Source organism: Erythrolamprus reginae, chromosome 7 (genome assembly GCF_031021105.1).
Source record: "Erythrolamprus reginae isolate rEryReg1 chromosome 7, rEryReg1.hap1, whole genome shotgun sequence".
In the NCBI taxonomy this organism is placed as follows: Eukaryota; Metazoa; Chordata; class Lepidosauria; order Squamata; family Dipsadidae; genus Erythrolamprus; species Erythrolamprus reginae.
In genome coordinates, this window is record NC_091956.1 from 43,141,636 (window position 1) to 43,168,388 (window position 26,753).

Here is a 26,753-nt window from a genome sequence, read left to right on the forward strand (position 1 = left end):
TGGCAAATAGGTTAACTCCCTCTTCTTTATGGCAACCCCTTATATATTGGAAACTTTTGAAAAAGTTTGTCTTCATAAAGCAACTTATTGAGGAATGTACAGAACAGCTTAAAATCGTTATTTTATTTATCTTCACCGAACATTATACTAGAAACTGAAAAGTTATTAAAGATTTATATAATTTAGATTCTATAGCCAAAATAACTCATTTAGAAAAATGTTTATTTATTACACAATAAGTACATGTTAATAGAAAAAAATTTAAAATTCATAAATAACAATAGTATTTTACAGTATTTTAGTGTTTATCATGCTGCAAGTAAATCTACCTTCTCCTTTCTTCTATTAGCTAGGTGAGCTTCAATTATTTCTGCAAAGAGATTTCTTTTCAGCAGACTATATGCAAGAGGCAACAACTGGCTGATAATCTTGTGAAAATACTGCAAAAAATTAAAAGACAATGGTAATGGTTTTATTAAAATTGATAATGCATTTCAGAGCAACATAAAATGCTTTGTTTTTCATTTCCACCTTTTTCTCAATTTCTTAAGCACAGGAATTATTATATAGCTATTCTCTACTGACTCTTTGTCTATGGAGGTTTTCATAGTTGTCCTAAAGGTACTTTTTCAAAAGGCAACTGGATTTTGTTTTAACTTGAAGATGTTTTGATTATCATCCAACAAGCTTCTTAAGTTGGATGAGAAGCGAAACGTCTTCAAGGAAAAACAAAGTCCAATTGCCTTTTGAAAAAAACACCTTTGGGATTACTGAATTTTGGAGACATTTGTTTCAGAGCCACATATGAGAGAGACAATGATTCATATCTCAAACAGTTACTATAGTGAAAAACATGAACTTACATGTGACCCATAGCAGAAGAGGTCTATGCCCAGTTCATATCCCATTCCATAGTCACATTCATCATTAGCAAACTGAACAAAAGTTAACATTTCCTGAATAGGAGCAAAGGCTTTCAATCTCTGGTCATCATTAGGAGCATCTACAATGGTTTTACAAATTCTTTTGAGATTTGCTATGAAGAAAAAGATTAAATAAGAACTATATTGCAATATATTCTAGGACTATACAATTTTTAAAATTTGATTTTGGTGAGATGGGTTTAGGATGCACAGGAGCACAAATTGCAACTATCTGCAATTCATTAAAGCAGCTGCAATCTGTTTCTTCTGCTTTGTACTTCATATTGCTTTATATTTGGAAGCACCTCTTCCAAATAAAGTAAGCACTGCACACAGTATTTTCTTTACATGCAATATATGTATTATTTTAAAAGAAAACTATTTTTAATTGTACAATATATGCTAATCTGTAAATCTCCCAAGATTTTGATATTCCTGGTCAATATTAATATAAAATGGAGGTTAATTGGTATTAGTTTCCATCACTTGTGCAGAATTACAACCTAAACTCTCACTGAAATCAATGGGACTTAAATCACAACAAGGGTCCCACCAATTTAAAATGGAATTAAATGCAACCAATCTAAGTTTAGCCTAATGAATTTCAGGACAGACATTCAGTTGCTGCTATAGCAAAGACTACGACATACTTTTAATGATATGCTCAGCATAAAAACATACAAATCTGATTAAACTTAAACTTAAACTTAATTATTTATCTTTGCTATGGAATTCTGTTTTTATAAATGACCTTATATTAGATAAAAACATGAGTTGAAATCAAATTATTAACTTTATGCTAATTTTAAAAAAAATATATTCCTGTCCACTCTGGTAGAAGATATGTTCATTGTTTCCTTTTAAAGGCATTTGGCTATAGTCAAATGTCTAAATGCACATCATTATCAATGGCTCCATGGAAGTTTTAATGTTGTATTTTGAGAAAAGTTCTATAATACCTACCATTTGTTTCAGGAAGCTCTCTGTATCCAACATTATTCTTATCTACAGGAACAACTAAACCAGCTCCATGGAATGTCTTTGTTACTATCTGTTTTGGAAAAAAACCAAATACTTCACATAACTTAACATTAGATATTATGTGCAAATACACTACACTAATACCAAACGTATGTTTTGTTTTAATTTAATTGATTAATAAGTCAAGTGCAGATTTAAGTAAGATATCCTGCTAATTTCAAAAAGAAGGAAAGAGAAGACTCCTAGGTAAATTGATTATTGTCGGCAAATAATTTTTTAATTTTTCTCTCCAATCACAAATACAATTTAAAATACCATCCACATCAAATTGCATTACAATGAGTAATTTTTGAGATTATGGTATACAGATCCAATGCTACCTCCTTTACTTTTGTCATCTGGACAAAAATGGCTGCTCAAGTTTCTTATAAGCTGTTAGCTAGTACACTTTTAAAGTTGTTTCTAAAATTTCAATTTTTTTCTATCTCCTCCATGTCAATTTTCATGTATAGTTAAAAAAACCACCTTTTTAAATAGTAAATGCCCTTTAAAATAAAAGACACGATGAGTAAACAGTGAAACAAGAACTTCTAATAACTAATTCAGGGGGGGGGGGGGGGAAGCCAACTAATATATCACCAATCTCACCAAATTAATAAACCCTATTAATAATAGGAGTCCACTAATAATTACCCTTTAATGTCATCTCTCTTATATACTGCATTATCAAACAAATGGCAAGCTTACAGACTACATAGTTGTAGGCAAATTAAGTGGGCCTAAGAGGAATAAAGTATCAAAGCTGCATTATATTTCCTGACAAGCAACCAAATATCCTTTCAAAGAAAAAAAAAAGCTAACTCTGGTTACATCTCAGAACCACAAGAACAAATTATCAGATGTAAATAAAAGTTTGCATGTATCATGGCATTCAGAACAGGAGATCTGTTTTGTTTACTTCTCAATTAATGCAACCAAAATAATGGTAACAAATTCAGTGAGAATGCTGGTGCTCAGAAAATAGCCATAGTTTTAAAAACCTTTACCACCTCTTGGTAGATTTTTGTGGAAAAGGCAATTCACTATTGGAAAGAATTTAGCTGGCTTTGTGCAGATATAAGAGCAACAGTTGTTCATCTATTCATTGTTGGTGAAAAATAACAAACAACTATCCTACAGGTAATCCTCACTTATCAACCACAGTTGGAACCAGCAACTTGATCATGGTTAAGTGGTTGCCAAGTTTTTAATGAATACTAGTTTTAGTATTTGTAAGCTGCACTGCCCAGAGCATCTCTGATGAGATGGGTGGCACATCAATTTAACAAATAATTAATAAATGGTGCTTATGATTTTATTTCAGCTTTGCTTTAAAGGACCTACAGGAACTGGTTGCACAGTTATTTTTTCATCACCTATATAACTACAAACCGTCACTAAATGGGGACTACTTGTAATAATATAATAACTATACAATATAAAAGCCTTTATACACAATAGTATTAAGATAAAATAAACAAAAAATCACAAATTCCATATCATGAAAAGATAATTGAATATACATTTATATGTTAGTTACATACACACACACACCGGTTTGTATTAACATATTAAAGCTTGAAACCAAACAGGATATAAAACGCCAAATAATTAAAGAATCCTTAAGTCTGTTACAATGTCAGTCCCCCAAAAATCTGATATCCAGTTCTGAATATTATCTGCAATCCAATGAACAGGAAGCAGTATTTTCTGAATAATTTGATTCTTAAATCAGTATATTGTACCTTTTAAAGACTGGATGGTAACTGAGAACTAACGTTTTTCATCTCTTAATGGTATCTGTACTGTTTACAGCATGCTTGTTACCATTTGCATACCAACTATGAACTCATCTTTTTATTGTACTGACCATAAGAATTAAATGGGATTCTCTGGTTTTGGAAGAGATTTAGGAGTAAACATATTTTAGCACAAACCAAGAAAAAAAAATGCTGTATCAAAGTTTATTGAGTTTGGAAAAATCAAATCTTACCTTCTTATTTCGCTGTTTCACCTTCAAGCTTTTTTGTTCCAATGAGTAACCCAATTGTTTTGCTATTTTAGTTAGTTTTTCTTCTGTGTCTCTTAATAAGCCACTTCTTTTTTTATTAGTCAGTTCTTTAAGCTTTTTAGATAAAAATAACCTGAAATAAAAGAACATAAAATTCTACAGTTCATTGATCTTGAAGACTCAATCATTCCTTTTACTAGCTAACAGAAGCACACTTCAAAACAACACAATTAGTAGAAATCACAAAGGTTGCTCCTATGTGTACCAAAATAGACGATCTAACGATCAGAAGTACTATAAAGAGATGGAAACATTTTTAAGTGATTCTATGAAAGGGATTTTACCAATACTAAATAGCTGTTTCTAAACAAATAGGCACCAGATAAAAACTTCATCCTTTCATATCCATATGTAAAACAATCTCATAACAAGGCTGATTCAAAAATGTTCTGTGAAACATTCACTCTTATGTGTCTGTGGAGATTCTCAGTCATCCAGTTTATGGTTGTTCCAAAGGTGCTTTTCTCAAAGAACAACTGGACTTTCTGGTTTTTCTTTGAAGACATTTTGCTTCTCATCTAAGAAGATTGTTTAGCTGAAGAAGTATATTGAATGAGAATCAAAATGTCTTCAAAGAAAAACCAAAAGGTCCAGTTGTTTCTTCAAAAAAAGACCTTTGGGACATTCACTCTTAAGAATCACATTTTACACTAAGCTGAGACAAACTAATGGCAATAACAATGATAAAAATCTTGTTCTACATATTTTTCAGTAAGCTACTAAAAATGTGGCTGAATATATTTTGGAGGAAACAGCTGGAAAACATACAAAAATCATTTTCACATCACTAAATTAAGAAAGATTAAATATGTAAAGTTTTATATATATATATCCTTCAATGTTCCAGACCTGAATAATAAACTATGTGAAAGTTTCTAACAAATGCTGTAACTTGTTGCTTGTACCCTAAGATTTTTTATTAATATTGATTGTTTCTTCATTGCTTATTTGACCCCTATGACAATCATTAATGTTGTACCACATGATTCTTGACAAATGTATCTTTTTCTTTTATGTACGCTGAGAGCATATGCACCAAGACAAATTCCTTGTGTGTCCAATCACACTTGGCCAATAAAATTCTATTCTATTTTATTCAAATGCTGTAATGAACAATGTAATGCATAGAAATGCAACAGAAAAGCAGAATTCAGCCATACTTTGTAGGAAATATTTTGCAGATCCAAAAGACATTCAAATTAATATAGCAAATAACATATAAACTATGCTCTTATTTGAATAAGAAATTTTGAGCAGCAAATTAAGCAATATTCTACTATTAAATTCTAAGCCAAATACAAATTCCTGTCATAAAAAAGTACAGCACCTTTTTCTGGATCATGAGACTAGATTTAACTTTCATTAACAGGGTCCATATTGCAACTTTTTTTTACAAACAAGAGGATTCTGTTAATAGTGACTTACCGGTATATTCAGTTTTAAAAGAGGAAAAGAATAAACTTCATCCCAATACTTCACCCACAAGATCATTTTCTCAAAGTAAGAATATGTAAAATATAATAAAGTGGTAAGGGGTGAATTTTCCTAAATCAAATGGCGTAGAGCTACATAGCATTAGCTATATGTGAGTAAAAGAAAAAAGTCCATTGCAAATTGAGACTGCTATTTCCAAATTCTTACTTTACAGCAGCAAATATGTTGTCACCAACTTGATAAATTGTACAGCCTTTCTGGGTTTCAGTTTCACCAACCCACACTGGCAGTTGATCTGGTATATCTCTATAAAATATACAAGGTATTAAAACACATTTTAAGAATTAGAGCTGAAGCAGTTACTTTACTACAGAGAGATTTTTCAAACACTATTTTTCTACCCAAAAAAGTATTTAAAACGATATTTGCAAGACACCTATCCTTTAAACTGAAAACTTTGAAACAAATCCTTCAAACTTTAAATATTTTGTTTCAGACATGATTCCAGTCAGAACAAACCAAATTGCTTCCAGATCAGATGATTACTTTATGAAATCTACTTGATTACCCCTAGCACAGCTGAATCAACATTGTCAGGATGTAAATTTAAGGTGTACCTAATAAGACCGCAAATATTATTATTATTATTATTATTATTATTATTATTATTATTATTATTATTATTATTATTTAGATTTGTATGCCGCCCCTCTCCGAGGACTCGGAGCGGCTAGCAGCTATAATCAAAAATTATAGTATAGTCTTAATTAAAAAATAAAAGACAATATAAGTGAAAATCTTGCAATTTGCTACATTGGAAAACACAGCCTTTTATTGAGAACCGATTTTACAAAAATACATCCACAATAGCTTTACATAACAAACATTTTGTATAATGATAGTCAATATAAAAATGAAAGTAAATTCTATTGTATTGAATAATTTTAAATTGATGAAATGATTTTTTTTTAAAAACAACAATAAAATAAAATTGTAAGCTAGGTTGTCTAAGTCAAAACTGGATAATACAATCTAGCATGCATACAATAGGTTCTGAAGATACCAACTCTAAATTCACCTGCAAAATAAATCACAATATGCCGGCAAAGTTCCTAAAGGCAAAGAAATTTTTATTATATTCCAAAATATTCTTGGTAAGTACATATGAACTAAACATGCTAGATCATGATTTAAATCACTAGTAATAAGGCTTGATTTAAAAAAAAAATTCTTGATTTAAATCATAATTTTTAAAAAGCAACTGTCATCTCTGTTCCACAGTGGTTCCTCCTCTGGTCAGCTGTTCACTAACTGAGAGTCACATTCACTTTAATGGAACGACTGGTGATGTAGCAGTAACACAAGTTGAGGGACACGGCAGGGAGCAGGTTAGTGGATGGCCAATAATAGGTGCTGCCATGATGGATCTGAAATGACTCTTTAATATTTGTTTGTTTGTTTGTTTGTTTGTTTGTTTGTTTGTTTGTTTATTATTTATTTATTATTTTATAATTTTTTTATTTTATTTTTATTTATTTATTTATTTTTATGCCGTCCTTCTCCTTAGACTCAGGGCGGCTTACAACATGTTACCAATAGCATATTATGCTGTTTAATATTAATTTAGAAACATAGAAGACTGACGGCAGAAAAAGACCTCATGATCCATCTAGTCTGCCCTTATACTATTTTTTGTATTTTATCTTAGGATGGATATATGTTTATCCCAGGCATGTTTAAATTCAGTTACTGTGGATTTACCAACCATGTCTGCTGGAAGTTTGTTCCAAGGATCTACTACTGTTTCAGTAAAATAATATTTTCTCATGTTGCTTTTGATCTTTCCCCCAACTAACTTCAGATTGTGTCCCCTTGTTCTTGTGTTCACTTTCCTATTAAAAACACTTCCCTCCTGAACCCTTTGACCCTTTGACATATTTAAATGTTTCGATCATGTCCCCCCTTTTTCTTCTGTCCTCCAGACTATACAGATTGAGTTCATTAAGTCTTTCCTGATACGTTTTATGCTTAAGACCTTCCACCATTCTTGTAGCCTGTCTTTGGACCCATTCAATTTTGTCAATATCTTTTTGTAGGTGAGGTCTCCAGAACTGAACACAGTACAGTGGAACCTCGACATACGAGCAGCTCTACTTACGAGCTACTCGAGATAAGAGCTGGGAGGGGAGCGACATTTTTGTTCGCCTCCCGAGCTCACATTCGGGATACGAGCGCCAAGGAGCTGTCTCCTGAAGCCGAACACTAACTTTCGCTTTCGGCTTCAGGAGACAGCTCCTTGGCGCTCGTATCCCGCGTGTTTTAAAAGGTTGCAGCCGGCCTGGGGGGCTCGGGGGGAAGCCCCCGAGCCCCCCAGGCCAGCTGCAATTTTTTAAAACACGCGCGCCGCTTCGCAGCTCTCTGCTGAATCCGGAACGCTAACTTCCGCGTTCGGATTCAGCAGACAGCTGCGAAGCAGCGCGCGTGTTTTAAAACATGACAGCCGGCCTGGGGGGCTCGGGGGGAAGCCCCCGAGCCCCCCAGGCCGGCTGTGACGTTTTAAAACACGCGCGCTGCTTCGCAGCTCTCTGCTGAATCCGGAACGCTAACTTCCGCGTTCGGATTCAGCAGACAGCTGCGAAGCAGCGAGCGTGTTTTAAAACGTGGCAGCCGGCCTGGGGGGGCTCGCGTGTTTTAAAAGGTTGCAGCCGGCCTGGGGGGCTCGGGGGCTTCCCCCCGAGCCCCCCAGGCCAGCTGCCATGTTTTAAAACACGCGCGCTGCTTCGCAGCTGTCTGCTGAATCCGAACGCGGAAGTTAGCGTTCCGGATTCAGCAGACAGCTGCGAAGCAGCGCGCGTGTTTTAAAACGTCACAGCCGGCCTGGGGGGCTCGGGGGCTTCCCCCCGAGCCCCTCAGGCCGGCTGTGACGTTTTAAAACACGCGCGCTGCTTCGCAGCTGTCTGCTGAATCCGAACGTGGAAGTTAGCGTTCCGGATTCAGCAGAGAGCTGCGAAGCAGCGCGCGTGTTTTAAAACGTCACAGCCGGCCTGGGGGGCTCGGGGGCTTCCCCCCGAGCCCCCCAGGCCAGCTGCCACGTTTTAAAACACGCGCGCTGCTTCGCAGCTGTCTCTGAACGCTAACTTCCGCGTTCGGCGGCAGCGGGTTTTTTTCTTGTTGCACGGATTAATTGACTTTACATTGTTTCCTATGGGAAACAATGTTTCGTCATACGAGCGTTCTGACTTACGAGCCTCCTTCCGGAACCAATTAGTCTCGTAAGTCGGGGTTCTACTGTACTCCAAATGTGGTCTCATCAGGGCTCTATATAAGCTATTTAGAAAGTTTCACTTTCATTTTAACTGCTTGCCTTTCCTCCTCAAACAATCATACAGCAAAGGAAAAAAAACATAACATTTAACGAAAGCATTAAAAACAGTACAGAAATACCACTGTACAATACATACATATATAAGGTGGTTATGTAACACACTTATTTCCTTATTTTACATTTCTAATAAATTCGGAAAGAAAATATTAACAACTATGCTTTCCCTGTCTATCAACTATATTTCCAGTTGTTTTTATTAGATTTATTAATTACAATTTTTCCTTTATTTCGTATTTATTTGTTTGTTTTTATTATTTCTTCTGATATTTAACCATTTGTAGAAGTTTTCCCATACAGTATAGAAGGCTCTCTTGTTTATTTTGTAATTCATATGTAAGTCATTTTGACACAGTCCCTTTTGTTTTAAATTATTTATTTAAATAAACAAATTTATTTAAAATAAATTTGATTATTAGAAAAATTAAATTAAATTAAATTGAAAAAAAATCATATTTTAAAAAAGTTTTTAAAATCATCTATTTTTATCCACCCTACCCTACATTTGTTAGAATTTTTTTCAACTTTATCTCCTGCTGAATGAAAAGATCTTACAAAGGAAAACTCAGTAATGCTCTGTTTATTACTTTAAAGCAACAGCAGGAAGAACATCATTAATGACTTAGTATTTAGGTCAAGGCATTTCTTACCTGAAATATCCCATATGATATTGTGTTTTGCTGTCTCCAACAATGATTGTCTGAAATTCAGGAGGATCATAAAAAAATCTCCAGTGAAGGTTGAAATTTATTTCTTTTGATTTATTAGTATTCATGTGTTTTCCAGAAAGAATGTCATATGGTCCAACAAGCTGAAGTCCAATACATGATTTGAGAGCATCTACAACATAAAAACACCTAGTTTCATGATAACACACACACACACACACACACAAACACAGACAAAATACATATTTAAAATTATTTTAAAGGTGTTATTGTTTTACTTATTTATCTGCTTTCTGCTTCTAGCATTAATGGAAAGGTTGCAGTGAACACTTTGGATTCACTTTCTTTGTTTTTTAAATTTTATTTTATTGAAAACACATGCAAATAAAGCAGAGCCAGAGAGAGATAAATGGTAAATTTTAACATAAAAGCTAATAACTATAACTATACTATGTTAACAGTAATTATAGCAATACAACCAAAAAAAAAGACAATAGAAGAAAATAGCTTATTTACCATTTTTTCTATATTATATCCATATTTTTATACATCTTTGTTGTTCAGACCTTCATAAACGTCCCTCTCAAATTTTTCCTAATATTTAGCATATATAATTCTAGCTGCTGTCAATAGATTAGTAGTGGGTTTCTAGGGATTACGCATGCGTCACAGACAGTTCTAGACGCACCTACCGGGAGTTCCAATATGAAAAATTGAAAAAAGTGGAAAAACTCCCCTAAAACAGCATAAATTTCTCTTCAAGATAAGCAGAATTGCATAGCAATTATAAGTTTGAAGAGAATTTAAGATTTGCGACTCTAAGGGAAGATAGACCTTCTTTCGTTATCACAGAGTGAGTACATAAATCTTAACAAAGAGAAAATGGCTGAAGGGGCAGATACTAGCCTCGGAAATATTGAAACGAAACTAGATAAATTACTTCAGATTGTGGGTTTTTTTGAACAAAGATTCCAATGAGTCAAGGGGGCACTTGAAAATCTTTCCCAAGATATTAAAATAGTTAACAAGGGAGCAGATGAGTCGGCTGAAAAAATTCAGAAATTAGAGCAACAAGTTAAAAGCCAAGCCTAGGATTCTAAGCAATATAATTATAGGCTTTTTAATCTGGAGGATTGTCAAAGGACAAGAAATTTATGTCTCTGTGGTTTTAGACCAGATTTTGCTCCAGGCTTGAAATTTTTGGTTGGATGAAAGCGAACAGCATTCAAATTCTTTTTGATGACATAGAACACGTTCATTTGAGAGTTCCACATAGAAACCAGGAGAGGCAAAGAGACATTGTTATGGCCTTGGCCAGTGTTGCAGTATAACATAAATGCTAGAAATAGGATTTATAAATCTGGACCTCTAGCATAAAGAATACTCTACTCACCCTGATTCTATAACCCAGGACAAGGAAGGGCACTAACGTCAACACTCAGGACAGGATCAAAGGGGAATTTACATTGCCTGAAGCATACAACAGGACAACAGAGTAATTAAGGAAGATTAGTGAGATTAGGTGTGAGAACATCTGCTCTTGGAAAAAGTTTTCTAGGAAATTGTTCCTTGATATCTATGGGAAAAGGAAGAACTCTAAAGATATGTTTGAAGTTCTGTTGTTGGATGTATCATTTGACATGTATATGTAATTATCCCCCATTTCCTTATGTTCCCAAATAAAAAGGAGTACATGGCTCTACGTCACTTCACCCAGAGAGAGAATGTGTCCAGGTTCTTCTTTCTAGGATTCGCGTTCGTGGGTGACCCCACACGGCTGGGTTGCACTTAGCCCCTTTTGAAGACATTTCCTTCACTAGGGACTTTGACAGCATCCACAGGCCAGTGAGAAGAAAGCTGAAATGATCTACAAGTATTTGAAAAGTTGTGCCAGCCTTAATCAAGATGGAAATGAGATAAGAGTCCTCAGAGATCTCTCCTGGGAAACTTTGAAAGCGAGAGCTGCTTTACGCCCAATCTCAAGCCGTTTATATCAAAGTGGAATAAAGTTTACCTGGACTTTCCCTGCTGCTATTTTGGTGTTCCAGGAAAATAAGATGTTCAAAGCACGATCATTGGAGGAGGGGAAGGTCCTATTGAACCAACTTGGAATTTAGTTTGGAGAAAGCGGAGCAGTTGGAGAGCCACAAGGAGCAGAGAGAGAAGATTACTCCAGCAGTCGTGGTACCCCAGATGAGGAGGAAAAGCAAAGAGAGGAGCAGCTGAAGGAGTTGCTGGAGTAGGTGGAGATCATTAGAAAGGAGGAGAAGAGAAAACCAAGAGCCCTTTATGGAGGGCACAACGTTTTTGGCAGGAGATTTCAATATGCAATTAACAAATGGGATTGGAAATAGCAGGATGTTACATTTAAATAGACTTAATATGGTGGATCTCCATGCAGATATACCAAATAAAGGTACTTATTATTCAGTAAGATATAATACATTCAGATGTATTGACTATATATTAATGAATAGGGTGGGCAATATACAAGTTAGAAAAGTAGATATAAAAAGTATTTGGTTGTCAGATCATATCTCACTATTGGCAGAATTGGAAATAGGTCAGGAATGCAATCAAAGAATTTGGAGATATAATGCAGTCCTAACTTCTAATTAACAAGACAAAGATAAACTGCAGACAGAGTTATGTGAATATTTTAGAATTAATGATGTAGGTGATATTTAACAATCAATTGTCTGGGATTCAGGTAAGGCTTATATGAGGGGACATGTATGGAAGTAGATATCAGAAAGAGGTGGGGTAGAGAAAGGGAGAGTAAGATAAGGGAAATAGATTTGATACAAGAGCAGTTGAGATTAACTAAGAGTAGGGAATGGAATATCCTATTGAAATTGAAAAGGAAACAATTGAAGGTGTATGATGAGATCCAATGGAACAAGATGAGAATGACGATACGACAAAAAATATTGAGCTGGGGGATAAAATCAATGCAACAAATGGCAAGATATTTGAAGAAGAGGAAAGAAAAATCATGTACAGTAGTACCTCTAGATACGAGTTTAATTCGTTCCAGAACAGAGCTCGTATGTCGCTCAACTTGTCTCTGGAACAAATGACTTTAGACTTTGTTTTTCCCCGCGGAGATAACCAGAAGCAAGGATTCTTGCGCCACCTAGTGGAAGCTCGGCTCCTATCCCGAATTTGAGCTCGGGTCTGGAACAGAAATTTCCCTCCCGTCGTGGCTCGCAACTTGGAATACTCGCATGTGGAGCAGCTCATATCTAGAGGTACTACTGTATATTAGCATTGAGAGACCCGAGTTGAGAGGTTAGATATAGTAAAGAGCAGCTAGAGAAGATAATTAGAAAATATTATGAGGATTTGATAAAGAGGAGCAGGTAAATATAGGAGTCTTTAATGTTGGGAAAATAGTAAGTAAAGAAGATAAACAAATATTGAATGCAGAAATTACACAAGATGAAATTGCTAGAGTAATTAAAGGGTTAAAACAACCCAAAGCACCGGGCCCGGATGGGTTTACAGGAGAATTTTATAAAACTTATATGAATGAACTGCTGCCACATTTGGGGAAACTGTTTAATAATATATTATTAATTCATTATATCCCGCAGACATGGAAGATTTCAGAGATTGTTACCATCCCAAAGATTGATCGAGATTTAAGAGAGCCTGGGTCCTATCATCCTATTAGTTTGGCAAATCAAGATTATAAAATATTTATGAAGATATTGGCAAATAGATTCAAAAATATCTTACAAAAAATAATTGAAGAGGATCAAAATGGCTTTGTGAAGGGTAGGAAGATAAGCAAACCAATTAGAAATGTAATAAATGTGATACACCATGCTATTGTTACTAAAAGGAAATTGGGAATTTTGAAATTAGATGTTTATAAAGCTTTTGATAAAGTTAACCATAGCTATTTATATAAATTATGTAAGGAATTAAATATGGGAGATAAATTTTGCGGAATAGAAAAGAGATTTATAAAGGGAATAGAGCATATATAAGGGTGAATGGGCAAAGAACGCAGAGAATTAAAATTCAAAATGGTACCAAGCAGGGATGCCCTTTATCTCCAATGTTATTTGCAATAGCAATAGAGACATTAGCTAATAAGATAAGACAAGATAATACTTGGGTAGGATATAAAAAAGGGAAATTAGAAATGAAATTAAACCTATTTGCAGATGATGCAATCATACTGACTGAGACTCCGATGGAGATGATTAAAGGTATAAGAAATATTTTGCAAGAGTTTAAACAGGAATCGGGATTATCGGTCAATTTGGAAAAATCAGAGATCAGGTCCGAGAGAGCAATTCAATTCAATTCAATTCAATTTATTGGATTTATATGCCGCCCCTCTCCGAAAACTCGGGGTGGCTAACAACAGTCATGAACAATATACATGAACAATATACAGTAAAAATCCAATACTAAAAACTAACTTAAAACCCCTTAATGTATAAAACCAGCATACATGCAAACATACCATACATACAGTTGTATCAGCCTAGGGGGAGAAGAAGTCTTAATTCCCCCATACCTGGCGGCAGAGGTGGGTTTTGAGTAGCTTACGAAAGGCAAGGAGGGTAGGGGCAGTTCTAATCTCTGGGGGGAGTTGGTTCCAGAGGGCTGGGGCCGCCACAGAGAAGGCTCTTCTCTTGGGTCCCGCCAAGTGGCATTGTTTCGTTGACGGGACCCGGAGAAGACCCACTCTGTGGGACCTAACTGGCCGCTGGGATTCGTGCGGCAGAAGGCGGTTCCTAAGGTAATCTGGTCCGGTGCCATGAAGGGCTTTATAGGTCATAAGCAACACTTTGAATTGTGACCGAAAACTGATCGGCAACCAATGCAGACTGCGGAGTATTGGTGTGACATGGGCATATTTGGGAAAGCCCATGAATGCTCTCGCAGCTGCATTCTGCACGATCTGAAGTTTCCGAACACTTTTCAAAGGTAGCCCCGTGTAGAGAGCGTTACAGTAGTCGAACCTCGAGGTGATGAGGGCATGAGTGACTGTGAGCAGTGACTCCCGGTCCAAATAGGGTCGCAACTGGTGCACCAGGCGAACCTGAGCGAACGCCCCCCTCGCCACAGTTGAAAGATGTTTCTCTAATGTGAGCTGTGGATCGAGGAGGACGCCCAAGTTGCGAACCTTCTCTGAGGGGGTCAATGTTTCTCCCCCCAGGGTAATGGATGGACAGATGGAATTGTCCTTGGGAGGCAAGACCCACAGCCACTCCGTCTTGTCTGGATTGAGTTTGAGTTTGTTGACACCCATCCAGGCCCCAACAGCCTCCAGGCACCGGCACATCACTTCCACTGCTTCGCTGACTGGACATGGGGTGGAGATGTACAACTGGGTATCATTGGCGTATTGATAATAACTCACCCCATGCCCTTGGATGATCTCACCCAGCGGTTTCATGTAGATGTTAAATAGCAGGGGGGAGAGGACCGACCCCTGAGGCACCCCACAAGGGAGAAACCTAGAGGTCGACCTCTGACCCCCCACTAACACCGACTGCGACCGACCGGAGAGGTAGGAGGAGAACCACTGAAGGACAGTGCCCCTCACTCCCAACCCCTCCAGCCGGCGCAGAAGGATACCATGGTCGATGGTATCGAAAGCCGCTGAGAGGTCAAGAAGCACCAGGACAGAGGACAAGCCCCTGTCCCGGGCCCACCAGAGATCATCCATCAACGCGACCAAAGCAGTTTCATTGCTGTAGCCGGGCCTGAATCCAGACTGCTGAGGACCTAGATAATCGGCTTCTTCCAAGGACCGCTGGAGTTGGAGTGCCACCACCTTCTCAACAACCTTCCCCATAAAGGGAAGGTTGGAGACTGGACGGTAGTTATTAAGCACGGCTGGGTCCAGGGAAGGCTTCTTGAGGAGGGGGCGCACAAGTGCCTCCTTATAAAGGGGCGGAAAGGACCCCCTCCCCAAGGAGGAGTTGACAATCTCCTGGGCCCAGCTCTGTGTCACCTCTCGACTGGCCGAAACCAACCAAGAGGGACACGGATCCAGTGAACAGGTGGCGGAACTCACAGCTCCAATGGCCTTGTCCACTTCATCAGGTGTCACCAAGTCAAACTCCTCCCAGACGGATGGACAAAGACGTTTAGCCCCAATTACAATTGGAGTCGAGGTCCGCCCGGATCCGAGCGATTTTACCAGCGAAAAACGTGTTAAAGTCCTAGGCACTACTCTGTAAGGGCTCCCCAACTCCCCCCCTGATTAAGAAGGGAGCGGGTTACCCTAAACAGAGCGGCCGGGCGGGATTCCGCTGATGCAATCAAGGCGGCATGATACGCGCATCTTGCCGCCTTGAGTGCCACTTTGTAAGTCTTAACATGTGCTCTTACAAGTGTTCGATCGAATTCGGACTTACTCTTCCTCCATCGCTTCTCTAGACGTCTCTTCTGGCGCTTCAACTCCCGGAGCTCCTCGTTGAACCATGGAGCTCTACGGGGTCTAGCGCCACGGAGAGGTCGCAGCGGCGCAATTCGGTCAAGGGCCTCCGCTGCAGCCTTGTTCCAGGCCTCAGCCAGAGACACTGCCGAACTACGGACGAGTGTATCTGGAAGAACCCCAAGCACCTTCTGAAAACCATCTGGATCCATCAGGCGTCTGGGGCGGAACATCTTAATTGGTTCCACCTCCCTGCGGGGGAGGATTGGAGCCAGGAAGTCGAGCCGCAGTAGAAAATGGTCTGACCATGACAAAGGCAACACTTCTAAGCCCCTTAGTCTCAGACCATTACTCAGTTGCTCAGAGAGGAATACCATGTCGGGTGAGTGCCCCCCCTCATGAGTCGGACCCTGAACTACTTGGGTCAGGTCCATGGCTGCCATGGAGGCCAGGAACTCCTGTGCCAGTCCAGAGGATTCGTCGAGTGACGGCAGGTTGAGGTCCCCCAAGACAATAAGTCTAGGGAACCCCACCGCCAGCCCGGCTACCTCCTCGAGCAGCACAGGCAGGGCTTGTGCCACGCAGCTGGGAGGCAGGTACGTGAGAAACAAGCCCACCTGAACCCCTAAGTCCAACTTCACCAGGAGGGACTCGCAACCCGCAATCTCCGGAGCAACGAGTCTACGCAGGCAAAGGCTCTCCCTGGCTATAATAGCCACTCCTCCCCCCCTTCCCCCGGGTCGAGGTTGGTGCCATATCTGAAACCCGGCTGGGCAAATTTCAGAGAGAGGAACTCCTCCCTCTGGGCCCAGCCAGGTTTCAGTTACACATGCCAGGTCGGCCTCCTCATCCAGGATCAGATCCCGGATGAGGAGAGCTTTATTTACCACCGACCTGGCATTGAGTAGCAGCAACCTGAGCCCAGGGCCAGAATTACACTCGTCACCAGTATTCTGGGTTGAGCTCACGGAGCCGGAACAAGGGATCGTTATTAAGCAACGATCCCTCCTTCCCCTGGAACGGCTAGCTCCGTGGCTCCCGCCATATCTGCCTCTCCCCAGCAGCACTGAGATATCCTGACCCTCTGTCACCCCAGAGATAGCTGCCCCTCCCCCTCCTGCCTCTCCAGCGCCAGGTTGGCCAAGTGTATTATTTACATCACTCCCATTCATCTCACCCATACTATGACCCCACCCATCCCATCCGTCCCATCCATACCAATCATTTGCTCCATACACCCTATGCCCACCCCAGTTATCCATCACTAAACCCCCCCCCCAATAATTTAGTTAAAATATGAATCAATTTATAATTAAAATACTAAAGGTTAAAATACTAATAAAAAGAAATAAATACAAGTAGAAAATATAGAATATAGAAAATATAGAAATTAAGCAGATAGAAATTAAGAAAGAATCAGGGTTGAAGTTAGGATTAAAGAAAATTAAATAGTTGGGAATTTGGTTATTGAGAAATCCAGCAAAAATCGAGGAGGTGAATTATAGACAAATATGGAGGAAAATGTTGAAACAGATGAGGAGTTGGAAAGAGAAAAAGCTAAGGAGAATGGCTAAAATAAGAGCATTAAAAATGATGATAGTTCCCAAAATGATATTCCTGTTTCAGGTATTGCCATCAAAGTTTAGGGAGTGGGATAAAAAACTTAATTTTGGGGTTGAAGAAGAGACCCAGAGTAAGGAAAAAATGGTTAATAGCTAATGAGAAAGAGAGCGGATGGGGAATTCCCTGTTTGGAGTTGTATAGAGAAGCATTTCAAATTGAAAGAGTAATGGAGTTGCAATTATTTGAAAATAAATGGGTGAAATTGGAAAAAGAGATAAATGGGATGAAGAATAGAGAATTAATTGTTTCTGACAAATCCGTGTTGGCTGTTGGATATTATCCTGTTTGTTTCCAGGTAGTGGCAAAGCTGTTTTTTATTATTTTCTCCAGTATTTTTCCAGGTATTGAAGTCAGACTAATAGGTCTGTAGTTGTCTGGATCCATCTTTTTACCTTTTTTGTGGATGGGAACTACATCAGCTCATTTCCAGTCATCTGGTAGGTCACCAGTGGTAGGTCACCAGTGGCCCAAGATTTTTGGTAGATGAGGAGAAGAGGTTCCGCTATGGTGTCTACCAGTTCTTTTAGGACTCTGGGGTGAAGTCCGTCAGGTTCCAGTGATTTGTACTCATTGAGCTCCCACAAGTAGTCCCTAATAGTAGCTTTATCTGTGTTGAGTTTGATTCCGGGGCTGTTTATTGCAGTTAAGTTGTAGCTTGGTTGGTTGGTTCCTTTATGTGTGAAGACTGATGTAAAGTAGGCATTGAGCAGCTGTGCTTTATCTCTGTTGTCTGTGATTTCATTACCATCTTTATTTTTTAGTGTAGTGACTGTTTCCTTGATTTTCTTCTTGTTGTTTATGTGATGGAAGAAACTTTTTTTGTTGTCGTTAACTTTCATTATGAGGTATTGTTCGTGTTGAGCTTTTGCTGTTATTTTTTGTTTCCAGGTTCTGGCTGTTTGCTGATATTTCACCTTGTTTATGAGTCCTTCTTTCCATTTGTTGTATTTGGCTTTTTTTTCTTTTACGTTGTCTATGAGGTCCTTGTTTAGCCATGCTGGTTTCATTTTAGTTTTTCTGCTTTTCTTTTTCATGGGGATTGAATTGTTTTGGGTCTCAATGATAGTGTTTTTTAGGGCTTCCCAGGCTTCCTGTGTGGATTTACCCTTTAGAAGTTGCTTCCAGGGTTTATTTTTCAGGTTTGCTCTAAGCTTGTTAAAGTCTGGGACTATAATGGAGTTGGGTGTTGTAGTTAGTGATTGCACAATGTTGAATTTTAGGATGATGTGGTCACTCTCACCTAGCGTCCCTTCTCCTTCTATTCCCTGTATCATTTCTTCCCTGTTTGTTAGAATTAGGTCTAGTATTGCAGTCCCTCTGGTTGCTGTTTCCACTTTTTGAGTTAGAAAGTTGTCGGCGAGGCTGGTGAGAAATCTGACAGACTTTCCACTTGGTACTGAGTTTGTTTTCCAGTTAATGTCGGGGTAGTTAAAGTCCCCCATTATTGTTGTGCTGTGCTTGTTGCATATTTTTTTTTAAAATTATTTTATTATTAAAATGAAAACATTTACATCATATAATACAACATATGGTACAATTCGAAACATAAGAACAAACAGTACAGAAAAAGAAAAAAAAAGAAAAAAAAAAGAAAAACCTATAGACAAAACAAGTAAAAGTGTCGGCGAGTAAACAGGGGAGTTGTATTGAGAACGAAAATTGGGTCCAATTGTATGTGCTCATTACCATGTTTCGAGGATTGTATCAGAAGGGTTCAATGCCAGAGTTGAAATAAACACATTGCGGAGAAGTTAACAGATATTAATAAATCTTCATATCTAAATATATATAACGTCTCGTATTATTTTATGAGATAATAAAATGGTTTATACCAGATTTGTAACAGTTCGAAGTGGTGTCAAAAATCACAATCTTATAGCCTATTGTTCTCTCTTTTGCTTCCTAGCCAGTTATAAAAAGGGTCCCAACACTCGTTAAACGTAGCGGAGGATTCATTTCTAACTTGTGACGTCAATTTTGACATTTCTGCACAATATAATATTTTTTTTAATTATTACTTCATTTGGGGGTACTTCTTCGTTCTTCCACCACTGCGCATATGTGAGTCTAGCTGCGGTTGTTAGATGAATGATTAGGTGTACTTGGGATTTCGATAGATTTTGTCTGATTATGCCCAATAGGAAGCATTCAGGAGTTTTGTCAAGTGATAAATTTAACATTTCATCGATCCAAATTCCGATCTTATTCCAAAATAAATTAGCTTTGGTACATTGCCACCATAAGTGGAAGTAAGTGCCCAATTCTCGTTGGCATTTCCAACAATTTGGAGAGAGTTTGTTATTTGATTTAGTTAATTTGATTGGGGTAATATGCCATCGGTAATACATTTTGATCAGATTTTCTTTATAGGAAGTGGCGATAGTCAATTTATAATTCCTAGTCCAGAGTGTTTGCCACTCCTCCTCTTTAATCTCGTTTTTGAGGTCCAGGTTCCATTTCTTAACGTTAATTTTAGTATTAAAGTTGTCCAATTCATTGTAAGTTAAGTAACAATAGAAATTTTTAATTAGCTTTTCTTGAGGGCCTATACATAGCTTGTCCAGAAGGGCATTTTTCCTTATCCCAGATATTTTTTTGTCTTTGTTGTATTTAGATTGGATCTGGAGGTATTCCCACCATTCCACTTTTTGACCCAAATTTTCTAGTTCTAGCCTTGTTTTAATTGTCCCATTTGAGTTTAGAATGTCATTATATCTTATTATGTTGTTTCTTTTGTGTAAATTTGGATGTACGTAGGCTTCTAGCGGGGCGTACCACATGGGAATTCCTTTATATAATTTAGTTTTGATTTTTTTCCAAGTGTTGATTAGTGATTTCCTTATCAAATGGTTAGAGAAATATTTGTGGGTTGTCGGTTTTTCGTCCCAGAGATAATAGTGCCACCCTAAATGGAGGTCGTGGCCTTCTAAGCTAAGAAGTCTGGTATTAGTTAGACTCATCCACTCTCTTGTCCATGCCAGGGAAGCGGCAATATAGTAATCCTTCCAGATTGGAAGAGCCAGTCCTCCCTCTTCTTTCTTACCTTGTAAATATTTCAGTCGAATTCGGGAGCGTTTGTTTTGCCAAATGAAATTGTTAGTTAATTTAGTCAGATTATTAAAAAAAACCTGTTTTAATTGTATGGGGATTGTTTGAAATAAAAACAGAATTTTGGGTAATGTATTCAGTTTAATGGCTGCAATCCTCCCAAGTAGGGAAAGTTGTAAGTTCCTCCATTTTGACAAGTCTGCTTGTATTTGGTCTATTAGAGTATCATAGTTGTTTGATTTTAAGCTAGACACTCTGTTTGTCAAATTGATGCCAAGGTATTTAATTTTTGTAGCTATTTGAATGTCCAATTTAGCTGATAATATATCTTTCTGTGATTGTCGCATATTTTTGGTTAGAATTTGGGTTTTAGTTTTATTTATTTTGAGGCCTGCCACTGTACCATAATCTTCCAGGACTTCTAATAATTTGGGACCTGAATCTAAAGGATCTTCTAAAATAAATACCAGGTCGTCTGCGAAAGCTTGGAGTTTATAGGTTTCTTTCTTACAATTTAATCCCCTTATATCTTCCTTGTCTCTAATAATTCTCGTTAGTACTTCAAGGGTTAAGATAAATAATAAAGGGGACAGTGGACATCCTTGTCTTGTACCCTTGTAAAGAGAAATTTTTGTCGATGTGTCCCCATTGAGAATAATATAGGCTGATTGGACAGAGTAGATGGCTTTTATTGCATTTATAAATTTGGGACCGAATTCCATATATTCTAGTTGTTTAATCATGAATTTCCAGGACACATTGTCGAAAGCCTTCTGGGCGTCAAGAAATATTAGCGCCACTTGTTTTTCGTTATGAGCTTCATAATACTCCAGTGTGTCTAACACAATTCTGATATTATTTTTAAGCTGTCTCCCGGGAAGAAAACCATTTTGGTCCGAATGTATAAAATAGTTTAGAAATCCTTTGATTCTATTCGCTAGGATAGAGGTGAAGATTTTATAATCGGCGTTTAAAAGAGAGATCGGGCGGTAATTAGATATATCTGTATGGTCTGTATCTTTTTTTGGAATTAACGCTAGGTTTGCTTCTGTCCATGAAGTTGGGATTTTACCTCTGTCTAAGGCCTCATTCAGTGTTTCTAACAGGGCCTTTTCCATTTCTATAGGCAGATCTTTATATAGATCTGTGGGAAGCCCATCCGGCCCTGGTGCTTTATTGTTTTTTTGATTTTTAATTGCTTCCTTTAATTCCGTGTCGGTGTTCGGTTTATTTATTATGTTGACCATTCCTTGTGGAACTTTAGGTAGTTTGGCCTGTTCTAGAATTTCTTGCATTTTTAGCTCTTGAGTGTTATTTTGTGTAATATCAGTATACTCGTAAAGTTTACTGTAGAAATCGCCAGCAATCTTTTTCTTCCTTTCCAGGTCGTGACATAGTTCCCCATTTTTGTTTTTAAGACAATTTATAAGTTTCTTTTCTTTTTGCTTTCTGAGTTTATTGGCTAACCATTTGCTAGGTTTATTGGCATTTTCAAAATTATATTGGTTAGTTCTTTTAATTTGTTGTGCCAAATTTTGTTGATCTATTAGATTTAGTTGATGTTTGATTTGTAGCATGTTTTGTTTAATTTCTTTTTTGGGGGGAAATTTCTGGAGTTCTTCTTCTAAGGCCCTATAATCTTCCTCTAATTTAGCTGTTTTCTGTTTTTTTAGCTTAAATTCTTTGGCCATATATGAAATCGCTATCCCTCTGATAACAGCTTTGGCTGTGTCCCAAACATTTTGGAGATTTGTATGGTCTTTGGGGTTTTCTTGAAAGAAATAGTTCATTTCAGTTTGGAATTTTACCTTAAACTCTTCCTGAGTTAATATGGATTTTTGAAGAGACCATCTGCAGCACTGTTTAGATCCTTTCCAAGTTACTTTGAGTGCATTATGGTCTGAGATGTAACTGGAATCGATCTCTGTCGAATAAATTTTGGTATTGATTTCTGTTGTTACCCAAACCATATCTAATCTTGACCAAGATTGGTGCCTATCGGAATAGAAGGTATATTTTTTAAGATTGGGGTTTCTACCTCTCCAACTGTCTTTCAATTTTAGTTCTTTAATTAATTCAAAGAAAGCTTTCGGTAATGTTCTTTTCTTTTGTTTGGTCATCTTGTCATTTTTATAATCCAGTTCGGGATTAATTATACCGTTAAAGTCTCCTACTAGACAGATATTGTCTGTGGAGTGCTCTTTAATAATATTTAACAATCTTTTATAAAATCTTTCTTGGCCTTCATTCGGAGCGTAGATATTAATTAGTGTTATTGTATCTCGTTCTATATTTAATTCTAAGATTAAAATTCTGCCCTCCCTATCTTTATATTTCAATTTAGCTTGGATGTTCGAATTGATGTAGCATATTACACCCCTTTTTTTTCTGCGGCCAAAGATGTAAACAACTTCCCAAGTTTATTTCTTTGGAGTAGATGTTCATATTTATGTTTAATATGAACTTCTTGCATTGCAATGATGTCGAAATTTTATTTAGCAATTTTATTTAAAATTTGATTTCTTTTTTGGGGGGCATTCAGTCCATTTATATTAATTGTATATAACTCGATTCCCTTGTTTGGTTTTTCCTGATCCAGGTTTAGCTTATCTATATTTAGGTCTTGTTGCCCTAGTACTTCTTGTTTCCTTTGGATATCCTGTATAGCCATTATTACCTGAGGTTAAACTATCAGTGGCCTGATTTCCCTCCAAACTGAGTAGGGTCTGCTCTGTGGATGGTGGACTGGTTGGTTGGGGGTTCCTTGTTTCTTTCCTCTCTTGTATGTCGGAAGACCGTTCAGTGGGGAAGTTTTTATCGTAAAATTCTTCTGCCTTTTCGACCGAATCGATTTTTAGCTTTCTGTCTTGCCAGGTCACTAGCATACCCTCGGGGACCAGCCATCTAAAGTTTACATTGTGCCTGGTCAGTTTGGCTGACAAAAAGGTGTAGGGTCTACGTAGATCTCTGACGTGTTTTGGAACTTGTTTAAGGATTACCAATTGTCTCCCCTTGAATTCTATGGGGTCATCCCTAGCTCTGTGCAATATTTCGTCCCTAACTGATTTTTTAACGAATTTGATGTGTACTTCTTTAGGGAGGTTATGGCGTCTAGCGTAGTTGGTGTTTATCCGGTAAACTTCATCTATTTCGTTGAGCATTGTATCCTTTTCAATGCCCAGAGCCTTTGAAAGAATATCGGCCATAGTGTCTGGTAGGTCTTCACTTTTCTCCTCCCTAAGATTTTGGAATCTAAGATGTTGATTCGCTTTCTCGCTCTCTAATTGTATCACTGTACAGTGATCCCCCGCTCGTTGCGAGGGTTCCGTTCCAGGAGCCCCCGCAACGAGCGGGTTTTCGCGAAGTAGCGATGCGGAAGTAAAAACACCGTCTGCGCATGTGCAGACGGCGTTTTTACTCCCACAGCGCTAGCGAGGAGCCGAAGATTGGGGGCGGCGCGGCTGTTTGCCGCCGGCATGGGGGGCTTCCTAGCAGCCCCCCAAACCCGGGTTGGGAGTCCGGGGGGCGCTGTCTCTCGGCGCTTTCGTGCTGAGTCCGGGAGCGAACTCGCTCCCCGACTCAGCTGGAAAGCGCCGAGAGACAGCGTGGACAGGCCCGTTCCTTGGCGCTGTCTCTCGGCGCTTTCGAGCCGAGTCCGGGAGCGAACTCGCTCACGGACTCGGCTCGAAAGCGCCGAGAGAGAGCGTGGACAGGCCCGTTCCTTGGCGCTGTCTCTCGCCGCCTTCGAGCCGAGTCCGGGAGCGAACTCGCTCACGGACTCGGCTCGAAAGCGCCGAGAGAGAGCGTGGACATCGCCCGTATCTAGAAGAAGTTGCCACCCGAGCGCTCTTGCCCGGCGGGAGGCGAAGCATATGGGTGGGGGGGCTGTCAGGACACCCTCCCACCCCAGCACTTTGCATCCCGCCGGCAAAGAGCAATAAGGCAGCAGCTTCTGCCGGACACGGGCAATGGGCGGGACAGAGAAGCGGGAAGAATCAGGAGGTTCCTTTGGCGGCTGGAGGCTGCCTGGCACCCGCTGCAGCCAAAACAACAAAGCCAGGCAGCCCCCAGCTGCCAAAGGAGCCTCCTGATTCTCCCCGCTTCTCTGTCCCGCCCATTGCCCATGTCCGGCAGAAGCTGCCTCCCGTGCCGATGTTCCCCGCCAAGCCCAGTTCGGCTTCCCTGGCTGCTTGGCCGGAGGGGGGGGGGGCTCGGCCAAAAGGGGCTGGAGACGCAGCGATTTGCCTCCCGCCCCTCGCCCCTGTGCCACCGGCACGTCATCTTCCCTCCCAGACAAAAAGGCCGGCCTTTGGGGATGAAGGGGTGTGTTCAGCTCTGCGTCTCCAGCTCCTTTCGGCCGAGCCCCCCCCCCGGCCAAGCAGCCAGGGAATCCGAGCCAGGCTTGGCAGGGAACATCGGCACGGGAGGCAGGAGACGATCGGGCGACCGGAGCAGCAGCCAGGGAAGCCGAGCCGCGGGCGGGACCAGGTGGGGGCTGGAATTTCTCCGCCAGGGCGAAGGGCGGGCGAGCGGGTGCTGGGGAGGGCTTCTCGCCCTCCCGACAGCAAGAGGGGGGAGCGAACGGCGTGGGCAGGCGAAGGGCGGGCGAGCGGCAGCGAGGAGTTTGCGTGGGCGGTGGGGAAACTCCTCGCTGACGCCAGCAAGAGGGGGAAGACCCAGGGAAGCCGCTGCCATCTACGCATGCGTGCCCGGCACGCATGCGTAGATGGTATTTTTGACTTCCGGGTTGAAAAATAGCGAAGTACCCTGTTCGCAATGGTTGGGGACGCAATAAACGGGGGATCACTGTATTTTCAAGTTCTCTGTTGGCAAGGACTAGTTTATCTGTCAGGTCTTCCAATTGTTTATGGTCCTGGTCAATTTTGTCTTCTAGATCTTGAATCCTTTTATCTTGTTTAATAATTTGCTGTTCGAAAGCCTCATGCCTTTTGTCCATATTTTGCATCCTCTCTTTTAGCTCTGCTGTGTCATTTCTAACCTCACCGAGTTCTTTTTTGATATCTTGGTGGTTCTTAAGCATTAGCTCCTGCATTTGAAGAAGAGTGGCTTGAAGGTCTTTATATGAGCTAGATCTTTCTCTGGGTAACATATCTTCCAGAGATCTCTGAGTAGAGGGACTCGGTATGGCTGAAGTAGATTGATTGGTTGGTTTCCTCCCAGAACCCACTCTGGACAAATTTGAAAGGCTTGTCATTTTTCCGATGGACCACCAACTAGCCCACTTGTACAATTGTCTTATGGTCCGATCCAGAGTTTAGTTTAAATAGTATATACTGCTGGACTTTTAGTTGTTATAGAAGCGAGAGGGCAGTTCCAGATAAATCTATCGAAGGGCCTTAGTACAAATAGCAATGGAAAACTATAACCAGTTAAAGGGGGTAGAAGAAGAGATAGTGAGTAAGAAAGTAATAAGATAGGTTAATTTCAGTTGTTTTATATGAATATAGATTATAAGAGTGGTTCTTCTTTCTAGTGAAAGAGAAAAAGGAAGGAAAGAAGAGGCGAAGGGACAGGATCAAGCCGGTTTTATATTAATTACTTATATATATTGTATAGTTTAAGTATATAGATTATTAAGAGGATAAGGCCTAAACTTGATTGAAGTTAGTTTCTGAGAAAAATTATCTCTTACTAAATACCAAAAGAAAATCACTAGATAGAATAATACATATAAACTTAATCAAAATAATACAATGCGTAAATCTTATCTAATATTCCTTTTGTTAAACTATAATAACTTTGTACTTAATATATAATATTCAAAAGAGAAAATCACTTAAGGGGTTAGTATTATAATCAAATAGCCTATGAGGGAATCAATGAGTTAATGGACTCCTAACAGATTATTCTATACATGGGGAAATTAGGTTCAGTTAATATGTACAGTAATTAGTTAAATGGTACACTGGATAATTAGTTAGATGATTAATTCATTAAAATAAGTTCAATAAGTTCAATAAATTTTAAATATCAGTTAATATGTACAGTGATTATTTAGATGATACACTTGGTAGCAGTTAATATCCTATTATAGTACGTATAGTAAATATTAAGGGCAATAAATTCATTAAAGTAAGTACAGTGAATTTTTAATTAATCAGTATATTGAGTATTTAATATAAATTTAGTATAAATTGTAAAATTATAAGTTATAAGT

General features: G+C 39.0%; 1 protein-coding gene across 7 annotated transcripts in view; it reads right to left on the minus strand.

Moving 5' to 3' along the window:
• Window positions 1-205: 205 nt before the first annotated feature.
• HPF1 (histone PARylation factor 1) overlaps window positions 206-26,753 on the minus strand; it is a 36,209-nt gene continuing 9,661 nt past the window's right edge. For all 7 annotated transcript variants that reach the window (XM_070756599.1, XM_070756598.1, XM_070756597.1 and 4 more), the window contains exons 4-9: window positions 9,481-9,670; window positions 5,656-5,754; window positions 3,937-4,087; window positions 1,887-1,974; window positions 864-1,036; window positions 206-440 (exon numbers count right to left, since the gene is read on the minus strand). In XM_070756599.1, the coding sequence (XP_070612700.1) occupies window positions 309-440; window positions 864-1,036; window positions 1,887-1,974; window positions 3,937-4,087; window positions 5,656-5,754; window positions 9,481-9,670 (833 nt within the window). In that variant the 3' untranslated portion in view covers window positions 206-308. The remainder of the gene's footprint in view (window positions 441-863; window positions 1,037-1,886; window positions 1,975-3,936; window positions 4,088-5,655; window positions 5,755-9,480; window positions 9,671-26,753) is intronic.